At 39.7% G+C, this 21,090-nt stretch overlaps 1 protein-coding gene across 5 annotated transcripts in view; it reads right to left on the bottom strand.

Moving 5' to 3' along the window:
* Positions 1-6,472: 6,472 nt before the first annotated feature.
* LOC122674907 (putative RNA-binding protein Luc7-like 2) overlaps positions 6,473-21,090 on the bottom strand; it is a 54,832-nt gene continuing 40,214 nt past the window's right edge. For all 5 annotated transcript variants that reach the window (XM_043873520.1, XM_043873521.1, XM_043873525.1 and 2 more), the window contains 5 exons: positions 19,113-19,289; positions 17,317-17,408; positions 15,081-15,110; positions 11,609-11,800; positions 6,473-7,760 (listed from right to left, as the gene is read on the bottom strand). In XM_043873520.1, coding sequence (XP_043729455.1) covers positions 7,583-7,760; positions 11,609-11,800; positions 15,081-15,110; positions 17,317-17,408; positions 19,113-19,289 — 669 coding nt within the window. In that variant the 3' untranslated portion in view covers positions 6,473-7,582. The remainder of the gene's footprint in view (positions 7,761-11,608; positions 11,801-15,080; positions 15,111-17,316; positions 17,409-19,112; positions 19,290-21,090) is intronic.

Below are 21,090 nucleotides of genomic sequence, written 5' to 3'. Positions count from 1 at the left end.
AAGCCCATGCATGCAGCAATGAAGACCCAGCCCAGCCAAAAATAAGTAAATAATTAAATAAAAGAATTGATACTTGGGGACTGAGCTTGGTAATGGCAGCAAGGACCCTTAGAAAAACTTCATTATTGGGACCATATGGAAGCAAAGCCCCTTCAAAACGGGAAGTACTGTTCCCCCTAGCAGCCCTCTAGGCTGCATTTTCCAAAATTGGGAGACTTTCAGTTATGAATCCATGGACAAGAAAGTGATGGTACTTTTTGGTAACACAGTATGACCACAACATCCTGTAGACTCCCGAGCAAAATGGCCTGTAAATGGATCCTGCATTTACCATGTCCCTCTGCAACTGGATTTACTTTGTAAATAGGAAGAAAAATGGGATGAAGTACCATAGGTACAGTGATTGTATCAGAATAAACCTGTGCAAAGATGTCAGGCTATGGTCCAACAGGAAGGAAGGCAGAGAAACCTGTTTTGCCTAGTCCTAATGAAAAGGGGGATTTGCTGTCAACCCTATGCGAGGCGGCTGCTTCTCTTTTCACTGTCTGAGCGCAGCCTCAGGCTCGGGGCCCTCTGGTCTCTGAGGGGCCCACAGGAGTGATCTCACCCTCCTCATACCTGTCATTTGACTGGGCCAGGGAGCTACACAAACTCAGATGGGGCAATGTCCACCAAGGAGTCCCCACTGGGGCTGTGAATGCTGAGACCAGGCAGCCGATGGGAATGATCTGGGTCCAGTCTCACTTTCAACTTCAGATTTATTTAATTGGAAGAACAATATACCAACTTACTGAGACAAAGCAAAGAGAAAGGAAGAATTCTTTTTTCATCAACTTTTTTTTTTTTTTTAATACTCCAAATCCGACCTGGGCAGGTGTCAATACTGAATTCAGAACTCATTCAATACCCTTCTCATTTCAGAAGATCGCAGAATGGTGCTGGATAAAGCTCATGAGGAGGCTGTGCTGTAGACCTGGAAAGCCGGCGTGGGAGGCTGTGAGCATGGCTCTGTCAATAGCACATGCTAAGTGGGATGTGAATGCTGGGATAGGCCAAAACTTGAGACTGATTCAAAGAGGGATGCACAAATGAAGAAGCTTTAATAAAGTACAAGAGATAAAACGGAACCCAAATGAGGGTCTTTCAGAATTTCTAGCAAGGGTCTTCAAAGCTTAGAGGCATTATACAGATACAGACCCTGAGGCCCCACAGAATTTAAAGGTGGTTAATAACACACAATAAACTGGAAAATTCTGAAAGAAATGGGAATACCAGACCACCTGACCTGCCTCTATAGAAACCTATATGCAGGTCAGGAAGCAACAGTTAGAACTGGACATGGAACAACAGACTGGTTCCAAACAGGAAAAGGAGTACATCAAGGCTGTATAGTCACCCTGCTTATTTAACTTATATGCTGAGTACATCATGAGAAACGCTGAGCTGGAAGAAGCACAAGCTGGAATCAAGATTGCTGGGAGAAATATCAATAACCTCAGATATGCAGATGACACCACCCTTATGACAGAAAGTGAAGAAGAACTAAAGAGCCTCTTGATGAAAGTGAAAGAGGAGAGTGAAAAAGTTGGCTTAAAGCTCAACATTCAGAAAACTAAGTTCATGGCATCTTGTCCCATCACTTCTTGGGAAATAGATGGGGAAACAGTGTAAACTGTCAGACTTTATTTTTTGGGGCTCCAAAAATCACTGCAGATGGTGACTGCAGCCATGAAATTAAAAGACACTTAGTCCTTGGAAGCAAAGTTATGACCAACCTAGATAGCATATTAAAAAGCAGAGACATTAGTTTGCCAACAAAGGTCCGTCTAGTCGAGGCTATGGTTTTTCCAGTGGTCATATATGGATGTGAGAGTTGGCCTGTGAAGAAAGTTGAGCACTGAAGAATTGATGCTTTTGAACTATGGTGTTGGAGAAGATTCTTGAGAGTCCCTCGGACTGCAAGGAGATCCAACCAGTCCATCCTAAAGGAGATCAGTCCTGGGTGTTCACTGGAAGGACTGATGCTGAAGCTGAAACTCCAATACTTTGGCCACCTCATTCGAAGAGCTGACTCATTGGAAAAGACCCTGATGCTGGGAGGGATTTGGGGGCAGGAGGAGAAGGGGACGACAGAGGATGAGATGGCTGGATGGCATCACCGACTCAATGGACATAAGTTTGAGTAAACTCCAGGGGTTGGTGATGGACAGGGAGGCCTGGCGTGCTGTGATTCATGGGGTCACAAAGAGTCAGACACGACTGAGCGACTGAACTGAATAAGACTTATTGGTCAGAGTGCCCCCCCCACCCCACTTCCACCATACACAAGAAATGGAAGGTGCTCTTGGAATGCCTATGTCTTAACCTGTTGAGATTGCCTGCAGTTTCTAATAGCAAGGCAGGCTCAGAAGGGAACAAGAGAATGAAACAGGCCACTCTGTCTTCACAGAGGGAAGAGGTGGACCAAGGTGAAGACCCTACAAGGGACTCGGCAAAAGGTAGGAGGCCCCAAGCTTCTACATGAATGGGGCAATCAATAGTGAGACCTCTGGGACTTCCCTGGTGATCCAGTGGTTAAGACTCCACACTTCCACTGCAGGAGGTGTGGGCTTGATCCCTGGTCGGAGAACTAAGATCCTATACGCTACATAGCACAACCAAAAAAAGAGACCCAGCCCAACCACTGTGCATATTTCAAACAGGAGAGCCCTCAGAAGAGACTGTGTCATCCTAAGGAAGACTCTGGAAGAAGATAAAATAAGTGGCGCATCAGATGACTGAGATAGATGAGAATGATAGAGACCACAGAACCCAAGGGCTCCCCTCAATCCCGCCAAGTCCATCAATTTCCAGCATGTAGAACCTCGCAGGACTACGACAGTGAGAAACCAACTTTTGGACTTTCTGATCAATATGGGGGCCACTTACTCTGTTTCAAATATCTGGCTTTCTAAACTTTGAGACTATGTTCGTAACTAAGGTGTCTTGAGACATTTTGAAAAAGCCTGGTCTCCAATCTCTAGACCATCAGATGGGGAAGACTCATGTGAAGCAGCTATGATTTTTTTTTTTTTGGTCACATTGCTTGTGGGGTCTTTATTCCCCAACCTAGGATTGAACCTGGGCCCTTGGCAGCGAAAGTGCCAAGGATCTAACTGGGAGGGACTAGTGCCTCCCTGAAGCAGCTATATGCTGTGTGGCATGTGGAATATTCCCAGACCAGGGATCAACCCGGTGTCCCCTGTATTGGCAGGCAGAAGTTCCCCAGGAAACTCTTAAAGGAGGGGACAATGAACCTCTACCCTGCAATCTTAGAAGGGTAAACATCTACAAGACCAGTGCCATCCTTGCTGGACTGGACCTTCTGAGGAACACGATGGAAAATAGAGACCCTGTTACAGAAGGGAAACAAACCTTGCCCAAGGTCATCCAAACCTTTGCTGGTTCTATACCCCTGACACTGACTTCTCTGAATGGGCAAGTGAGTCCCTAGCAGATCTTAAGTTGCTTTCCAGAAAGAAGCCGTGAGAAAGAAAAGGTGAACAAGACTGCTGCAGTGCTGGCTTTGGTTAAATAAAATTCTTCAGAAGGTAAGTTACTTAAATAACTTGTCAGGTTACCAGAATGACTGTTCTTTTGTCTTTTCTGTACTTTTGACCTCCTGGGCTTGGAAGAACAATGATTAGGAAACTCTGGCAAAAGCAGGTACTCTCTCTAGCTGTTGGATATGTTACTCCAAACCTTTTTCTATATTTGATCATGCTGACCCCTTAGTTATGCCTGTCAGCACTTTCCCACCACCTCTGCCTTCACTGACACTTGGGATAGAGAACACTCAGATATTAAGGTCAAGTTGGACTAATCAACCCAACTTCCATTCCCCCGGAAGCTGAAACCTGGTCCTCTCCTTGTGTCCTCAAATAACCCTGGGTGTCTTTCCCCTTTAAAAGTCCACTTGGTCAGGATATTATAGCAATCATACTTAATTTTCCTGGCCCATGTCCCTTCCATATTTAATATCTAAGTGTTTCAGCTAAACTGGTTAACAACTGAGGCACTTGAGGTCAGAGTCAGTCACTGATCCTGACTTGATGTGTGAAGATTATCAGTATGTCTCGCACGTACATTCTGTGTGCTTTGCCCTCCCCTCCCCACCAAGGTCCATCTTTTTGATTACCAACTTTGGCCTATGAATGCTGTGACGGCTGGCACATAGGTGCTGTTTGCATATTGGGGTCAAAAGGTTAACTTGAAATCAGGAATAAGAGTATTTTCAAATGAGTGCTAACAGCTTCTTTACCCAGGTCCTTGTTAGGTCTACACCCCTTATCAGCAAAAAGTATTCAGAGTGGGCACTGCCACTCTTTCCTCAAGACTGAGGAACAAGGGACTTTCTCAGTGGACGAGTGGTTAAGAAAATGCGTGTCCACTGCAGGAGGCAGGAGTTCGATCCTTATCAGGGCACTAAGCTCCCACAGCTGTGAGGTACAAAAAAGGTAACTTTTTAACACTTAAAAGGTTGAGGAATGATCAAAAGATGCAGTAGACCGAAATGGTGCATGAGGATGAGTCAAATCTGCTTTATCTGCCTCACACTGATCAAGGTTAACATATGTATGTTTCCTAAGAGGCCAGGAGCCTGAACACTAAGGTAGATGGCTGGGTTATTGATTCCCCAGGCACTTGGGAGTCTCAACTGCACCTGGTGCACATGAACTGGTTAAGGCTGGCTAGGACCACCCACCACCCACCCTCCATCGGAGCATGCTCAGACACCTGCAGAGGCCTGTAGCCTAGTTCCAAGAGGTCAGAATGATCCCTGCACCTTCTCCGACCACCTTTCCCCATGCACCCCACACCTCACACCTCCCTGCTGCTTTTTATTGAAGTACTGTTGATTTACAATGTTGTGTTAATTACTGCTGTATAGCAAAGTGATCTGGTTATACATACATATTTAATACTTTTCCATTAAGGTTTATCATAGGGTATTGAATATAGTTCTCTTATACTAGGGCCTTGTTGTTTATTTATTCTTTACATAAAAGTTTACAGGGAATTCCCTGGCGGCCCAGTGGTTAAGACCCCATGCTACCACTGCAGGGGGCCTGGGTCTGATCCCTGGTCGGGGAGCTAAGACCCCAAGAGCCATCCAGTGCAGCCTAAAAACTCCCAAAAAAACCAAGTAACCAAAAACCAAACCTTCACCCCAACGTTCTACTCCATCCCTCTTGATCTTTTATGGTTCCATATGAATTTTAGGATTGTTCTAGTTCTGTGAGAAACATCATGAGTAATCTGACAGAACAATGAACCTGTAGAATGCTTTGGGTAGAATGGGTATTTTAACAATGTCAATTCTTCCAAGGCAAGAGCATGCTGCCCTGCTTTGTAACTCACCATCCTATCGATACTCCTTAGACTTCGGGGAAGCGGGTTTAAGATCTGTTCTCTAATCTCCTCACTGAGCCGACTTGACATGAAACCCTCTTTTGCCTCAAACCTTGGCATTTCAGCATGTTGGTTCCCTGCATGTCAGGGAAGACGAAGCTGGTTTGGGCACAATTCATCTGGGCTATCCAGTGCTATCCTGAGAGCGGAGTGGTCACATGGACTCAAGCATGTGTGTCCAGTGACCACCTTGTGTAAGGCTGCTGGAGCTGGGTCTTGTTACAAGCAGTACCCAGGTATAGGAGTGACCTTAGAAGCCTCTCCCAGAGCAGCAGCAGCAGATTCAGGTGTGGGCACTTCCTACAAGGCTTCACTTGGCCGAATCCTCGACCGAGCGTCCAGTTCTGCAAGCCTGAATGCCTTGCTTGCAGCCTGAACCCTGTTGTGCTGTCGGTTTGGTTTGACCCTCGGTGTAGACCCCAAACCTCTAACATCCTGGTCTCTGCTGGTACCTGGAAAACATGGAGGCCCACCTCGAAGTTCAGACCACCTGCTGCCCCCATCACCCGAGTCCTGCTCAGCTGTGGCCCCAGCACCACTCACTCCGCTGGCAGTCCCCTGCCTGGCCCTCCGAGTCAGCCTCTGCCACCCAACCTCTCTTCTCAGCCCTCTCCTGCCTTCCCTGACTGCTGAAGTGTGAGACCTTTTTTTCATTTTCAAATTACAACAGGTAAAGAAAGAACAACTTTGTATTGCCTTGTTTATACCGGGGGAAGTCTGAATACCAGTAATTGAGGTATAATGAATAATGGATGTTAACGGCTTTTTTTTGGATAGGAAAAACAAAGAACTTTCTTCCCCCAAAATATCAGTACAGCATATTGTGCTAGATTAAGATTCCAAAGATTCTCAGCTGTGCCAGAGCTGAACCTGAGAGATGTGATCCTTAAAAGGATCTTAGTTATACTCACAGATCCTTATATTACTTAATATATTTCTCAGCTTTTCTAGAATCACAAGGTTAACTACTGTTTCAACATGAGTGGATATATAGCTTTTCAACGCAGAAATTGTTAGTCTCTTTACACTGGTTACACCATGTTTTTATTTCGGTTTGCTCAATGTGAAGAAAAACAAAACAAACAAACCCAATTTCTTCTGCAGGTCTGGTCCTTCTCTACAGTGGCTGTTACAGTCCTGAAGCAGCTCGAATATAGTCAGCAAGGGCCCAGGTGGAGCAACAATTCATCTTGAATCTTTGTAAGTATATATTTATTTCCTTTGGTGCCTTGCACAGTAAGGCACTATAATAACAGAATAGAAATGGCCACAGCAAATAGCTCTAGTGACAATTTACTAGACAAGTTACAGTTTAATGATGGTGGTGGTGATTCTTTCACTTTATTATTTTTCACAATAAGGGTGTCATCTTTGTACTCCACACACACAAAATAAAACAAGTGCTTATGAAAGTCCCTGCCCCCACCCCCCATCTCAAAACATCCTGAATGTAGCTATTCAAGAAGAACAGAAAAATCAAGACATGTTTGATTTCAAAATTTCAATAAAAAAGCAAAGTATGTAATGCAACAGCTGTTCAACTTCCAACTCTAAAATAGGCACCGTTAGACAAACAAAACTCCTCGTATTTTAAATTTCTCCAGCACACATTCCAGTATAAATGTTCTGAACTGTAATCAGCTAGTAATTAATAATGGGAATAGAACCTTAGAACAGAAGTTATATTGCTTCCTTGTACCCCCTTCTCTTACCACTAGAGGGTAGAAGTGTCAGGGGTATAGAGTCAAAGGAAGAAGGATTAAAAAGAAATTCCCAAAGTCGCTGTTGTTTGGGACTAGAGAGGAAGACAGCATTTTACAAATGTTCAAAAAATCCCAAGGCAAGTAACACAATTTATTCACTATCAGTCCTACTAGAAAGAATAAAGACATCTGTGTCTTATTATATAAAACTGGACTTTCAGAAGTGTATTACAGGTTCACCAGAAACTATGGATGTAGTTTTAGGCTTCATCAAAGAAAACAAGTACAGACTGAGTTAGATGCTGTACACCTAGCCTAGCTGATCGGTGTCTGGAACTGCTCACTGCGTCACCCCAAACAGCTGTAAACTAAACAACAGTATGTAACTCCAGAAGAAGCTTAAGGATTGAGGATATGTACACAGCTAATTATATCTCCCCTGCTTCGCGCTCTTCAGAGCTCCTCCTGTCTTCTGATCTGCCATTAGCGCTCTCATAGGACCGCTTCTTATCTTTTCGATCTCTGTCACGAGGTGATCTGTCTCTTGAATTCCTGTCTCTGTCACGTGATGCTAAGTCTTGGTCTCTGAATCTTTCTTTTGAGGATCTGAAAAATATTAATTTGAGGAGCAAAATGTGTTGGGAAACCCAAAACCCAAATGAAAGAATTGGATAAATATTAAGGTACTGATTAGTTGAAGATACACAGAATACATCTAAGAAAGAGGAGTCAGTTTTCTGACAGAAAAGAGCACTACTATATTTGGAAAGGGTACTAATTAAGGAGATGGGTGAAAACAAAGAGCTAAGGGTAAAAAACCATAAGCCAAAATAATGATTTCCAAGACAGTCTCATTATCTCAGAGGCAACCCTAAAGCTTCTCCAGCTCACAGCAAATGTATTTAATATGAAAATATACAAGATAATACCTTAAAAATGTTATCCAGCATTTTAAAAACAGAATGTACATTCCAAATTAGATGGAAAGCACTGACTTATGATAGGAGTCAGGAACCAATTTTTCTTTGCTGTCTGGCCAGAGATGTAAAGATTTTAGGTGTTACAGGTCATGTAAGTGTGGTATATTCTTCCTCTTCCTTTTGTCAACTCCTTAGCAATATAAAAACCATCATCCATAGCTCCCTGGCTATATAAAAATGGGCCAATGGGCCGATTTGGCCTGCAGGCAACAGTTTGCCAATGTTCAACTTAGATAAGAGAACTACTCAATGATATGGCTTTAAGTAACCACTGATTATTTTAAAACTCTGCTTTATTCCTCCTGAGTTAGCTCATTCAACCAATAGGAAAAAAACAGAATAAAAGACAGGTGATCACACTATAATAAATCTTGATTAACCGAAACTGTTTCTTAATACCACCTTTCCATTCCCATACCGAGCCAATAAGAAAGGTAAATATAAGCTCATACCAGAGATTCAATCAGAAGGAAAACCAAAGACACTAGGGGATCAGAATTAATATGGAATCTTCTATACCTTCAACATCTAGAATAAATTAGGAACATATCACATTTATTTGGTTCTTTACAGGTGACACGGTACTTTTACATAATTATCTCACTTAACCCATGCTCAGAATTAGGATCTGAAGCCTGATTAAGTAATACTTTCAACTAAGGCAAGGGAAAAAAACACTACTATACTAGGCAGCTTTAGAAATATCGTTTAAAAAGATTAAACCAGAAAGGTTAAAAGATTAAATGTCAACTTTGAGCATTCTACTGAATTCAGGTTTTAATAAGCTTAATTTTAAAATGATGTTAAATCACACTCCACACATCCCACCCATGTCTTTGTAGGAACGGAATATGAGGAGAGAAGACTGAGATGCTGCCTAAGAGTAAGGACAGGTACTGCGGGTGAGTCCCAGAGAAACGACGAGAGACTGTGAGATGAGTATCAACTAATATTTCGCCAGAGGTTACAATGTCCTGTACAAAAGCAGTTTTTACTCAGTATACCAGTAATTCTGATGAAGCAGGTACTCTTCTACTAAGTAGATAAGGAAAGACAGGAGGGGTAATTAGATAATTCGGCCAAGGCCATTTTCACCCAAGTAGTCTGACTCTGAAGTCTGCACTGTATGCACCTGAACACAGCAGGCAGCAGAAAAATGCACATGGTCCTCGTTTACCAAGGGTGGCTGTTGCCAGGAAAGGCTGCAAGCAGAATCTACTGAGACCAGTACTTCACAGTTGAAGCAGAAGAACGCCAAGTTATTAAAGACCTTTAGCTGGGATTTTTACCTTGAAATTAAAACTGTTACTATGCAGCAGTAACTTGATATTCTCTTTTATATCAAGTAGATTTCAACAGCAATTGCTCATTTTCAGCAAAAAAACAAAATACTGCTTTGAGACAGTAATCTGAGTATCAAGATTAGAAGTGTTCCTGAGGAAAGAAATACTTCTACAAAAACAATCCTCTTTATGAACAATATGCTGAAAATATTGGATGAGGGATGTCAGGTAGTATGGTGGTCAAATTTCCTATATTATCTTCATAAACACAGGAAACATTAGGGACTGGGTCCCCGAAGAAGGAGACTTCATGCCTACCCCGCCATCGCCACCACCAATGACAACATTTAAAGAGTGCAGAGATACCAAAACAATGACGGGGGCCAAGGTGACAAGAGAAATTATCTAGACCTTCTACCAAACAGCAAAATGATTCTTAAAATTTACAGTGTAGGTAAGATTCATGGAGAATTTTTTAAAATGTGTTTTTCTGGGCACTATACTGTGTGCCTAGTTTTAATGATATAAGTGACCTAGAAGCACACTATGAACAACTCTGTCCCTTAAAAATTCACAAATTCCCAGCTCATTCTTTGCATGTGCCTGTAATATCTAAAATATCTCTTTCCTACCTGGTTTTATCTATTCAAATTATACCTACTCTATTTAGGCTTTAGGCTACTCCCTGAAGCTATCTTTTTTAATTACTCTGATATTTTCCTCATCTAAACTCCCAGGTGGCACTAGCAGTAAAGAACCCGCCTGCCAACAAAGGAGCTATAAGAGATGCAGGTTTGATCCCTGGGTTGGGAAGATCCCCTGGAGAAGGAAATGGCACCCCACTCCAGTATTCTTGCCTGGAGAATCCCGTGGAGAGAGGAGCCTGGCGGGCTACAGTCCACGGGGTCGCACAGAGATGGACACGACTGAGCGACTGAGCACTAGCACTAAACTCCCATACTGTTTACTCTGATTCCAGCTTAGCACTTAGGTTAATCTCATTACTGTCAAAATATTAGTCCTGTGTTTAAGTTGCTGAACTACCTTTTATATATATATATATGTTTACTAGGCCTAGTACAGTAGAAGAACTACTTGGTTTTCTAAGAGTAGAACATAAATGTTCTCACCAAAAACAGCAAAAATATATGTGAGGTGATGGACGTGTTAACTAACTAGATGGGAGGAATCCTTTCACAATGGACATGTATAGCAAATCACCACAATGTACACTTTAAATATCTTACAACTTTGTCAATTACACCTCAATAAAGCTGGAGGAGGGGGAGGGAACCTACTTGGAACAAGGCAAGAAAATAAAAAATAAATAAAAGGGCCTACCATATCCAACTCAGTCTGTGAGCAGTTTCAGGGAATGGCTAGCTAAGGCGCCAAAAATAAAAAAAGGAATCTGCAGAAAGCTGTTAGAAATTTGTCACAGGTTTTATGTGGAGTAATAATCCATAGAAAGCTTGAGATTAGTAGATACTAGGCACTCAAAAAATGTTTCTGTTCCATAGAAATGACCTGGCTTAAGGGCCATGATGGGACCTGAGAAGTTTGGGGAGCTTGGTCTACACAGACCAGGAGTACAAAGGCTCCATCACCTTCTAATCCTTTGTCCTGATTAGACGTTCCAGTCCTTTAACACACCTCACCCTGGGTCTGCCCTCCCTGCATGTTTTGAATTTTTATGCCAGTGATGTCTAATTTCCTTAAAATTCTGAACCTGCCCTGCCAAGCTATCTGTATATAACACTGCATACCTATAGTGCAGAATAAACAAGAATATACTGAATTTATCTGCTCTGAAAAAGTACACCAGCTCCAAGAAGTTTAGAAAACAGTAAGTCAAGCAACTCTTAACAAAAGGACTTCTCAGAGTTCCTAATTTGCCAATACATACTGGAGAAGCTCTCACAGTACTGGTACCTAAAATTATTTGCCCATAAAGCACTTTTCCCCAAGACACACTAACCAGAGAAAAGCAATAACCTCTGCACGTATTGGTTCCAATTTCTTACTCTGGCTCATAAGTATATTCTTTCTGAACTACCCATATAATCAGGGGAAAAAAAAGTTATACACACACACACAAACGTGTACAAATTACCAGATGCAAGTTCAAACCACTAGTATTCCAAGTCTAAACTGTAAAGGTAGTTCCATATCCTCCTATGGACCTCAGTACCTCCTCCTCGATCGCTCTCTGCTCCTGTCTCTAGAACTGTGCCCACTTCTCTGGTGGCTGCGGCTGCGACTACGGCTGCTGGAGCGGGACCTGTGGCGATGGCGTTTCTCCCGGGATTTGGATCGAGTTCTCCTTTTCCGTTCTCGTGACATGGAGCGAGAGCGATGTCTGCGATGCTCCCTGGACCTGGATCTAGAAAAGATATTTAATTTTTAGTTTAGTTGGCACTAAGTTTCTCAATTACTAAAGCCTACTCTTTACAGAGAAACTTACTTAATGCCAATACTAATTCAAATCAGCTAAATCTACACTGAAATAAACTGCTGGTATATTAAATAACTACATACTAGAATTTTGAAAGAAGAAACAGTTCTCAGGTCAGTGTTGTATAAATTTACATCAGGAGTATTCTTTTAAATGAAGGAAACAATCTATAATACTACTACATGCCAAGGACTATATTACCTATATGCTTTATGGATTTAACTATGATTTTTAGTATACTTTAGAAACAAAGTATGTACCTGGTGTACATGAACAGAAGGGAGGAGACACATGAGAAAGAATATTGTTTAGGGTAAGTTTTAACTCACTGAATTGGAAAGGTTATATGAATATCAAAATAAATTTAAATGCCCACAATATGTCTTGTCAGTGTAATCAAAACAGTTAAGACAGTTCTCTATGCAAGCAGTACATAATTTATTGGGAAGAAAAAGATTAAATGTGTAAATCATTTTAGAGAACTTTAAACTGCAAAAAAATAATATTTACAACAAGTATGTAGGCATATAGAGAAGGAAAAACACTTCTGTAGCCTCTATTGGGTTACAAAACTAACTTATGTATTGTGTATTTGGTCAGGGTGGGGACAACATATATAGAGGATATAAAACACTTGGGAAACAATGAGGAAGAAATAAATGAATATTGTTAAGAGTGATGGAAATGTTCTAACCTAGATTGTGACAGTTGCACAACTTAAAAATTTACTGAAAAATCAACCTGCAAGCTTAAATAGGTAAAACTTATCAGATGGTGTGTAAATAATGAAATATTTTCTCGTAATCTGATTACACTAAGTTCAAAAGCACATTATTCCAGTAAGTTATAAACTGGGTTTATTTTCAAATGACTACTCTGTTACAGTTTAAAAGTATTCAGCTTATTATCAACATTAGAAAGAAAGGCATCTACTGTGGATCTAGTATCAATCGCAGCTGAATAGTGTTTCCACAATTAAGTATTTCTGAGAAGAAACACAGGGAAAAGAGAAAATCCATTCCATGTGTTTTTATCAAATGGTATTTTCTTATATCACTCACTCTGAGCTATTGTAACAAATTATTTCCCCAAGGCATATTTCATTTTACTTGACAATAACTGTCTGGTAAAAACATTTCCTGAGTGCCTACTGCACTGTTCCAGGTACTAGGGAGATGGAGCGGCACATACAGCAAAGTCCTTAACCTCATGGTGCTTAAACTCCAGAAAGAGGCCTCCACAGACATGTAGGCAGCAAATAAAAGATAGATCAGGTAGTAAGGACATGGCAGAAGGGTAAAAAAGGAGAGTGAAATTAGACAGTCCTCTTTTATACAGAATAGGCAGGAAAGGTTTTTCTTATAAAATAGCATTTAAGCAAAGATGAAATGAACTAAGGAAATCAGCTAATCAGGGAGCACAGAGAAGAATGCTTCAGGTAGAACACAGGTGCAAAGGCCCTGAGGGGGAGAAAGTTCACAGAACAAAAGAAACCCTTCTGGCTGTAATGAGATTAGCAAGGGGGAAGTAATATCAGGATGACCAAGTACCTTGTCATTCAAACCAGGATGCTTTCAGTATTAAATTATACAGAGGAAAAGAGGGAGCTATTAATAAACGTGCTGAGACAAGAAATAAACCGTAACTCTCCTAGGGCAGATTGATCACTCCTCTTAAAACCATGGTGAGGATTTCAACTTCTCCTCTGAGTGAAATGGAATACTTTTAGAATGTTTGAAGACAGAATTGATTTGCTTTATTCTACTTTTTAAAGAATACATTTTTTATTCTTGTAAAAAACAGACTGAAGTCCCGGCTCCCGGCTCCTGGCGGGGCCGGACCTCGCCGCTTGCCGTAGCAGGGCCGGGATATAAAAAAAAACAAAAAAAAAAAAAACAGACTGAGGCCAAAAAGGGACGTGGACATGAATAGAAATTAAGAGACTCATTAAGAGGTTACTGTAAATAGTGAAGTAAAACGTGGCTTGGACTAGGGTAGTAGAAATTAAACGTCTAGCCTGAATGTCTAAGGATGTTCTGTGTACAAAGGGTTTAAATTTCTCTCCAATAAAGGGACAAGCCTACAGTAACCAATCACTAAAAAATCATCATTTAATATTTCTACTTCTCATCCTGGATTGAGAAACTCGCCACCATATAAATTAGCTGATACAACTGGTCCTGACTAATGTCTTAGTTTTTCAGTGTTTTAAGCAGAAACACCACTGAAAGATGCTAAAAAGTACTAAGTAAGTGTTAGTCACTCAGTCGTGCCCAACTCTTTGCAACCCCATGGACTGCAGCCCACCGGGCTCCTCTGTCCATGGGATTTTCCAGGCAAGGATACTGGAGTGGGTTGCCATTTCCTTCTCCAGGGGAAATTCCTGACCCTGGGATCGAACCCAGGTCTCTTGCACTGCAGGCATTCTTTACCGACTGAGCTACAAAGGAACCCTCTCCCCGCCACCAAAAAAAAGTACTTAGTACTAAAAAAAAGTACTAAAAAGTACTAAGGGACATTTAATAGACACACAAGGTTTTGCTTTCGTTAACAGCAAATGCTCTTATTCTTTAGAGTCAAGAATACATAGAAGGTTTCAAAAAGAAGATCTGATTTGAGTGAGAGCAATGGAAGAATTTGGGAAAAAAGCTTCAAAAGTCCACCAATACTAGGGCCAAAGATCAAAATTAAGTCTTCTCCTCTTTTTCTTCTAAGGATGTGAAATGCCCCATTAAAGCTTTATGTGATCCCTGTACAAAGGGAGAAGTAATAAAGCCCAAGTCTAGCTTGGGTGCAAACTAAACATTTTTGTTTCCCTTAATTAACTCACTATGGATTCCCTCATTCAAAACATATCCAACTATTTATTTGTATTTTGAACAGATACAACCTCTTAGAACGTGTTTCTTAGATGTACCACCCAAACTGATTTTTAAAAAATAAATCTTGTCACATGTATACTCTGAGCTTCTAAACAAGATTTTAATGAAATATTCTGAAATATTTTTAGCTTTCTCTGTCACTTCAGGGCCCTGTATATAATTTACTCTGATAAAACTAAACTGTAGCTCATGAGTATCTTCTGACAAACTTCTTCTCAAATGACACTGCTCAAATATGCACTACAAAAGAATTAAGAGTACTAATAAATTCTCATTCACTACCCTCGAAAAACACAGTTTCATCACTTATCTTGTATAATACCTACCTTTTAGGATTCTTGCTATGTGATCGAGACCTAAAAAAAGAATTCTATTTTTAGAAAAATAACTATAAGGAAGAAAAGGTACCATGTGCTATTAAAATTACATTCTCATTTCTAATTTTTATGTTAACTTTATAAATACAAGGCACATGTGTGTATACACAAATATTCCCCAAAAGCACCACAAACTTTACAGACTTTTCCACTCTGGCATACCCATTACCTAGGCTACCTGGCTCTTAAGAATATGCTCCTAGAAGACTTAAAACACAATGCAATTCACTAATTCTCCAAAAACCACCTCCCAACCTGGAAAGAATTCTTTGTTATTTACATCTGTCATTTCGTCTTTCCCTCTGGGAACAGAATAAAACTTCTGAGGGACACATACTCTGGAATTATCACCTCATACGATAACCCCTAAAACACTCAATTCAATCTTACAATGTTTCTTAATATGACACACAATTCTCTGATATAAAGTACTCCTCATGTTGCCCAGCACACAATTAAAGCTCAACAGATAGTAAGAGTAAATATTATGGTTACCAGGAAGTCAAAGGGTTTTTTTTGGTGGAGTGTATATAGCTTGGTTGAAACATGAATGTGGACCGAGCCTCATATAAGTCATAACTGTTTCCACCACTCACTATCTGTGGGGCCTGGGCAGATTATATATCTTCCCACAGCTTAGTTTGCCATTTGAAAAAGAGAAATAGTAATAAAAAAATTCACAGGGGGCTTTCAAATAATAGATAAATTAATATAGGAAGTCTTATTAGCACAGTAGCTGGAACACAGTAAGCATCCAGTAAAGTGATAATTTTTATCATTATCCTTTCAACACCACAGTTGGAACCCCATTTTGTGTATAATTTTATACTTACTAGTAGTTTCCTCATCTTCCATACTTAGGGTCCTTCAAGTTCACATATAGTTAAAAAAATTTTTTTAAACATTTCTGAAAGTGTTAACATTTCATAACCAATATTAAAAGAAATATGGCATTAAAAGAGGAAGCTGTGATGTACTTTCATCTCTGACAGATGTGAAAATGTAGTTCTGCAAAAATTCTTTTTCTTATTTGGCTATCATCTCAGATGTATAATTTATATTAGTGGCAGTATATTCTGTTGAATTTTAACTTAAACTGAGATTCAAATTCCATTTATATTACCTTAAATATTACAATACTGGGCGCTATTTCCATGAAAACTTAGTATACACAAAAGAGAACAGAGATTAAGCTCTGAGGTAAAATTTACTAGTAAATGAAGAAAATATATCGATGGAAGAATAAAAGCACTTCCTCTAAACAGGAACATGTCCATATACAGCTTTGTTTAATTTTTGTCATCACAGTGCAAAAAGATTACCTGTTAAAAGCCATGTAACAAAGATGAAGTCAGTTTAAGTGTCTTGAAATAGATTGCATGTAACATGCTCAAAGTTTGGAGGAAGTGGACATAGCCAAGTCACATATTATCAAGGGTTTTAATTAACTTAAGGACATCTACTGAAGAGAAGCTATTTAAATTTCAGAGAAATATAACACCATTAAGGAAACACTGTAAGTTAGAATGACAGGTAAGTCTTTTCTGGCACATCCCTCCATCTGAAAATTGTTGAAGTTTTTAAACATTTTATCACACAACTTGCTGCCAATGGGTAACAATGATCCAGAACATGCACAGGTTCTAATTATGAAGAATCCTGATTTTATCAGCTAATATACCAATATAAAAAGAACTGTGCATATTTAGCTATTATTAAATTAATAAAAGTTTTAACAGTTTATAGCTTCTAAATTGAAGAAATACAGAATCAAAGTAGCATGTAAAATCCTCAGTGAAACAGATAAAAAACCAACACACCCAGACCTTCTATCAACAAGTATGTACCATAAAATAGTTCTGTGCCAGTCTGGCACAAAGTGAGCCTATTATGATAATCAAAGGGCTAGAAACCGGCCTTGTTATAAATCTTCTAAACATAAAGATGTGAGGGGCTCTCGACTCCCTCTTCCCTACATTTTGAAGGAAATCTCCTGGACCTAAACAGTCATTAATTAATATACTTCAATAAACACTGTTTCATATGGTAACATTTTTAAGAGTAAACAGAAATTTCCCAAGTCCAGATTTATTGATGTCTAAAATCTTATACACCATCACATCTTTTTTAGAACCAGGAATGTCCCACTTCAGGTACTTGGACTACTCCAGTAATTACGCCATACCTCCTCAGCTTCTCCCTTTCTTCTCTCTCCCTTTCTTCTCTTCTCTTCAGGCGCTCCTGGTTTCTTTTCTCCTGCTTCTCAGCTACAACTCTCTTAAAACACAATGACAGTTCCAATAATATTAAATGAGAAGCATTATTTACCGGGCCCATTCTTAGCATTATCCTCAACTTTACCGTATCTAATATCAAAACTTTTTAATACCAATTCAATGTGAAGTTTTGTCAGGTATAATCATTAAGCTTACAAGTCTGGTATCTAAAATGTTTCCTCTTTTTCATATAAAATTTCGTATTTCTCCATGACTTCTTAATGATATTTCAAAATCACTTTTATAAGATTTTTCTCCTCTTAGTATCTTCTAAATTCTTTAAAAATGGTTTTAAAAATCAATCATTATAAATCATTGTTTCCATGCTTTTTTCCAACACAGAAATGTCTTGCTGACGTCTGGTTACAATCCTGATGCTACTGCTTTTAAAAACACCAGTGAAACTCTCAACAGTTCTGCTGCCAGGTCTGTATTTGGTACCCAATCAGGTACCATTTTTATCTTTGAGCCCAATGAATTATTTGCTATGGTGACACTCATTTTGTAATTTCAAAAAACTTACCCAAGATCATCTAAGCTACTCAGAATACTGACAAGAGCTCACAATAAACTAAAAATATGGAGACATCCCTAGGTGATTCTGATTCTGCTGCTGCTAAGTCACTTCAGTCGCATCCGACTCTGTGCGACCCCATAGATGGCAGCCCACCAGGCTCCCCCATCCCTGGGATTCTCCAGGCAAGAACACTGGAGTGGCTTGCCATTTCCTTCTCCAATGCATGAAAGTGAAAAGTGAAAGTGAAGTCGCTCAGTCATGTCTCATTCTTAGAGACCCCATGGACTGCAGCCTACAAGGCTCCTCTGTCCACTGGATTTTCCAGGCAAGAGTACTGGAGTGGGTTGCCATTGCCTTCTCCAGATTCTGATTCTACATTATTTTAAATGCCCAGCCATGGATGGTAGGTTAATTTCAGTGATAACTACACAAAAAGTCACTACTGGTGTTTGCCATCTTTGAGATAGTCCTCAATTCATGACAAAATGCGACAGTGCTAATTAAAAAAAGACAAAAACAACTAGCCACATCAGACTGTTGAAATGTAAATTGGTTCTATCCATTGACTGTGCTTACTTTCAATGGTTTAGAAATATCCTTTTCTGTCTTTGCTAACTCATCTTCTCAGAAGAATTCGGCAGACAAGAGTTGTGTTGCCTTTCTCACATCAGTCTGTATATTTAAATGACACAGACTGTCCATTTAAAAAAATAGGTTTCTAAGTTCTGAAGTAGGAGCAGAAGCATAAAACTAGAGGTTCTAAAGTCTGCTACTTAGTGAACTGCAAAATATTTTAAATAAATATTGGATCACTTTTTTAATCTTCCCTTAAATGTTATATTAACATTATTACCAGGTTTTTTTTTTTTAAAAAAGACAATATCATTGGAAATTTAAGGGGGCTCGTATGATTTTATAACCCAGCTTGCAAGATTCCTACCTGATTCAATATAATGTCCAAGACAAAATGTTATCTCCACCAAGAATAAAAAGATTTTTAAAGTTTATCAGACATCCATTAAACAAGCTGCTATTTTCATTTACAATCCTACACAAAATCCTATAATCTGAATTATTAACACATTCACAGTTAAGAATAGTCTTCAATATCAAAGAAAAATACTACACAGAAAGACAAATGAGTGGCTATAACTGGACAAAGTGAGGGATATTAATTTACCAATGTACCTTTAATTCTTCAAGCTTCTCTCTTATTTCAATAAATCCCAGGTGCAGTTTACCCCCAAAATGATCAGCCAGTCGTCTGTCATTATCATGAAGACCTAAATAGGCAGAGCAAACTTCACAGACTCGAAGTTTCTGCTGCTGGAAACTGGAAGCTGGCATAGAATTCCGATAAACTTCCTAAACAAAAGAGAAAAACCATGTTCATATAAACTGCATTCAAATCACACAATTAAACAAAATTCACTATGTTCACACCAAAAAAAAATAAAAAAATGCTTCTAGTGAACATACAAAAGTATGGCTATTTTGTCACAAAATAGATTCCCCCCTTACTCCCATACTCTGTCCTCAGGACTTCTCCACTAGAAATGAAAGATCAGAGCCTCAAATTACCTTTTGCCAAGAACTACAATAACAGTAACACGATATAACTTTCTTCAAAGGTTTTCTCAATGTTCTGTTTTCTCTGTTTTTTTGTTAAAAATGAGATTCAGCAACCCCAAAAATATACATCAGTGAAGAATCAAGGAGGTAGTCGCCCATGCTTGCAGAAAAGGAATGCATGTCTTCCATACAGCTTCCTCCCACGTATCCTTTTCCCCACTATGTAAATACAGATAAGGCCTCCAAATGAGAAAACTTCACCTCAAACAGAGGGGCTCTATAAGACATAGATGAAAGGTGCCTTACTGAGATTAAGAGGTCTTGGACTCATCATTTTATTTATATTAAGTTCATTAAGGAGATGACAAATTAGTGGATTTGTGCATCCACTCTATCCTTTTTCCTTATACTGACAGAATTCTGATCTGTTTGAGGCAGCAGCATGCCCAGCTCAAAGCATGACATATCCAAGTTTCCACATAGCTTTGGCTAAGGAAATACAAGTGGACACTGCTGGAGAAAATCTATAGGAGGTTCTTTAAGAATCTGCCTTGCAAAGCAAAGGACACCGGTTCAATCCCTGGTCTGGGAAGATCCCACATAACACAACTATTGAGCCAGCACTCTAGAGCCCGTGCTCCGCAACAAAAGCAGTCACTGCACCACAACTAGAGAGTAGCCCCATTTCCCATAACTAGAGAAAGCCCACACGCAGCCAAAAATAACTGAGTGAAATTTAAAAAACAAAACAAAAAACGCAGCCTCCACTTTGGGCCCAGTTTTTGTATACCAATTTTTTTTTAAAAAGCAATGGGAAAAATGTCTATTTAGGTCTTCCACCCATCTTTTGATTTTTTTCTTTTTTTATATTGAACTCCATGAGCTGTTTGTCACTTTGGAGATTAATCCGTTGTCTGCTGCTTCATTTGCAAATATTTTCTTCCTAAATAAGACATTTCTCCCATTACTAGGGATTTCCTATTCGCTCCAGTTGGTAGAATCTACCTCCAATGCAGGAGACCCGGGTTTGATTCCTGGGTCAGAAAGATCCCCTAGAGAAGGAAATGGCAACCCAGTCCAGTATTCGTGCCTGGGAAATTCCATGGACAGAGGAGCGTGGTGTGTACAGTCCATGGAGTTGTAAGAGTGGAACACGACTTAGCAACAAACCCACATATTACCACGTGCGAGACAGACAGCTAGTGGAGAGCCGCTGTCCAGCACCACCATGTCCTGTGGTGACCTAAGGGGCAGGGTGGGAGGGCGGCTCTAGAGGGAGGAGATACAGGTATACATGTGAACAAACCACTAACACATGCCTTTGATAGGCTCTGACATTGTTTCAATGGTATTCCTCTCAAAAATCTAATGGAAAGAAATACTGAGCAAATCCAAAGTGAAGGACATTTTACAGAATAACAGGTCTATACTTTTCAAAATGGTCAAGACCATGTAAGACAAAGACTGAGGTACCAGATTAAATTAGACTAGAGAGACATAACAACTAAAATGCAATACATGATCCTGGACTGGATCTTAAACAAAAAATTTTTTTTCTTTTCTGAAAATGAATATTATTGGGACAAATGGTAAA

Source organism: Cervus elaphus, chromosome 18, assembly GCF_910594005.1.
Source record: "Cervus elaphus chromosome 18, mCerEla1.1, whole genome shotgun sequence".
Classification (NCBI taxonomy): Eukaryota; Metazoa; Chordata; class Mammalia; order Artiodactyla; family Cervidae; genus Cervus; species Cervus elaphus.
This window is presented reverse-complemented; position numbering and strand designations above follow the sequence as displayed.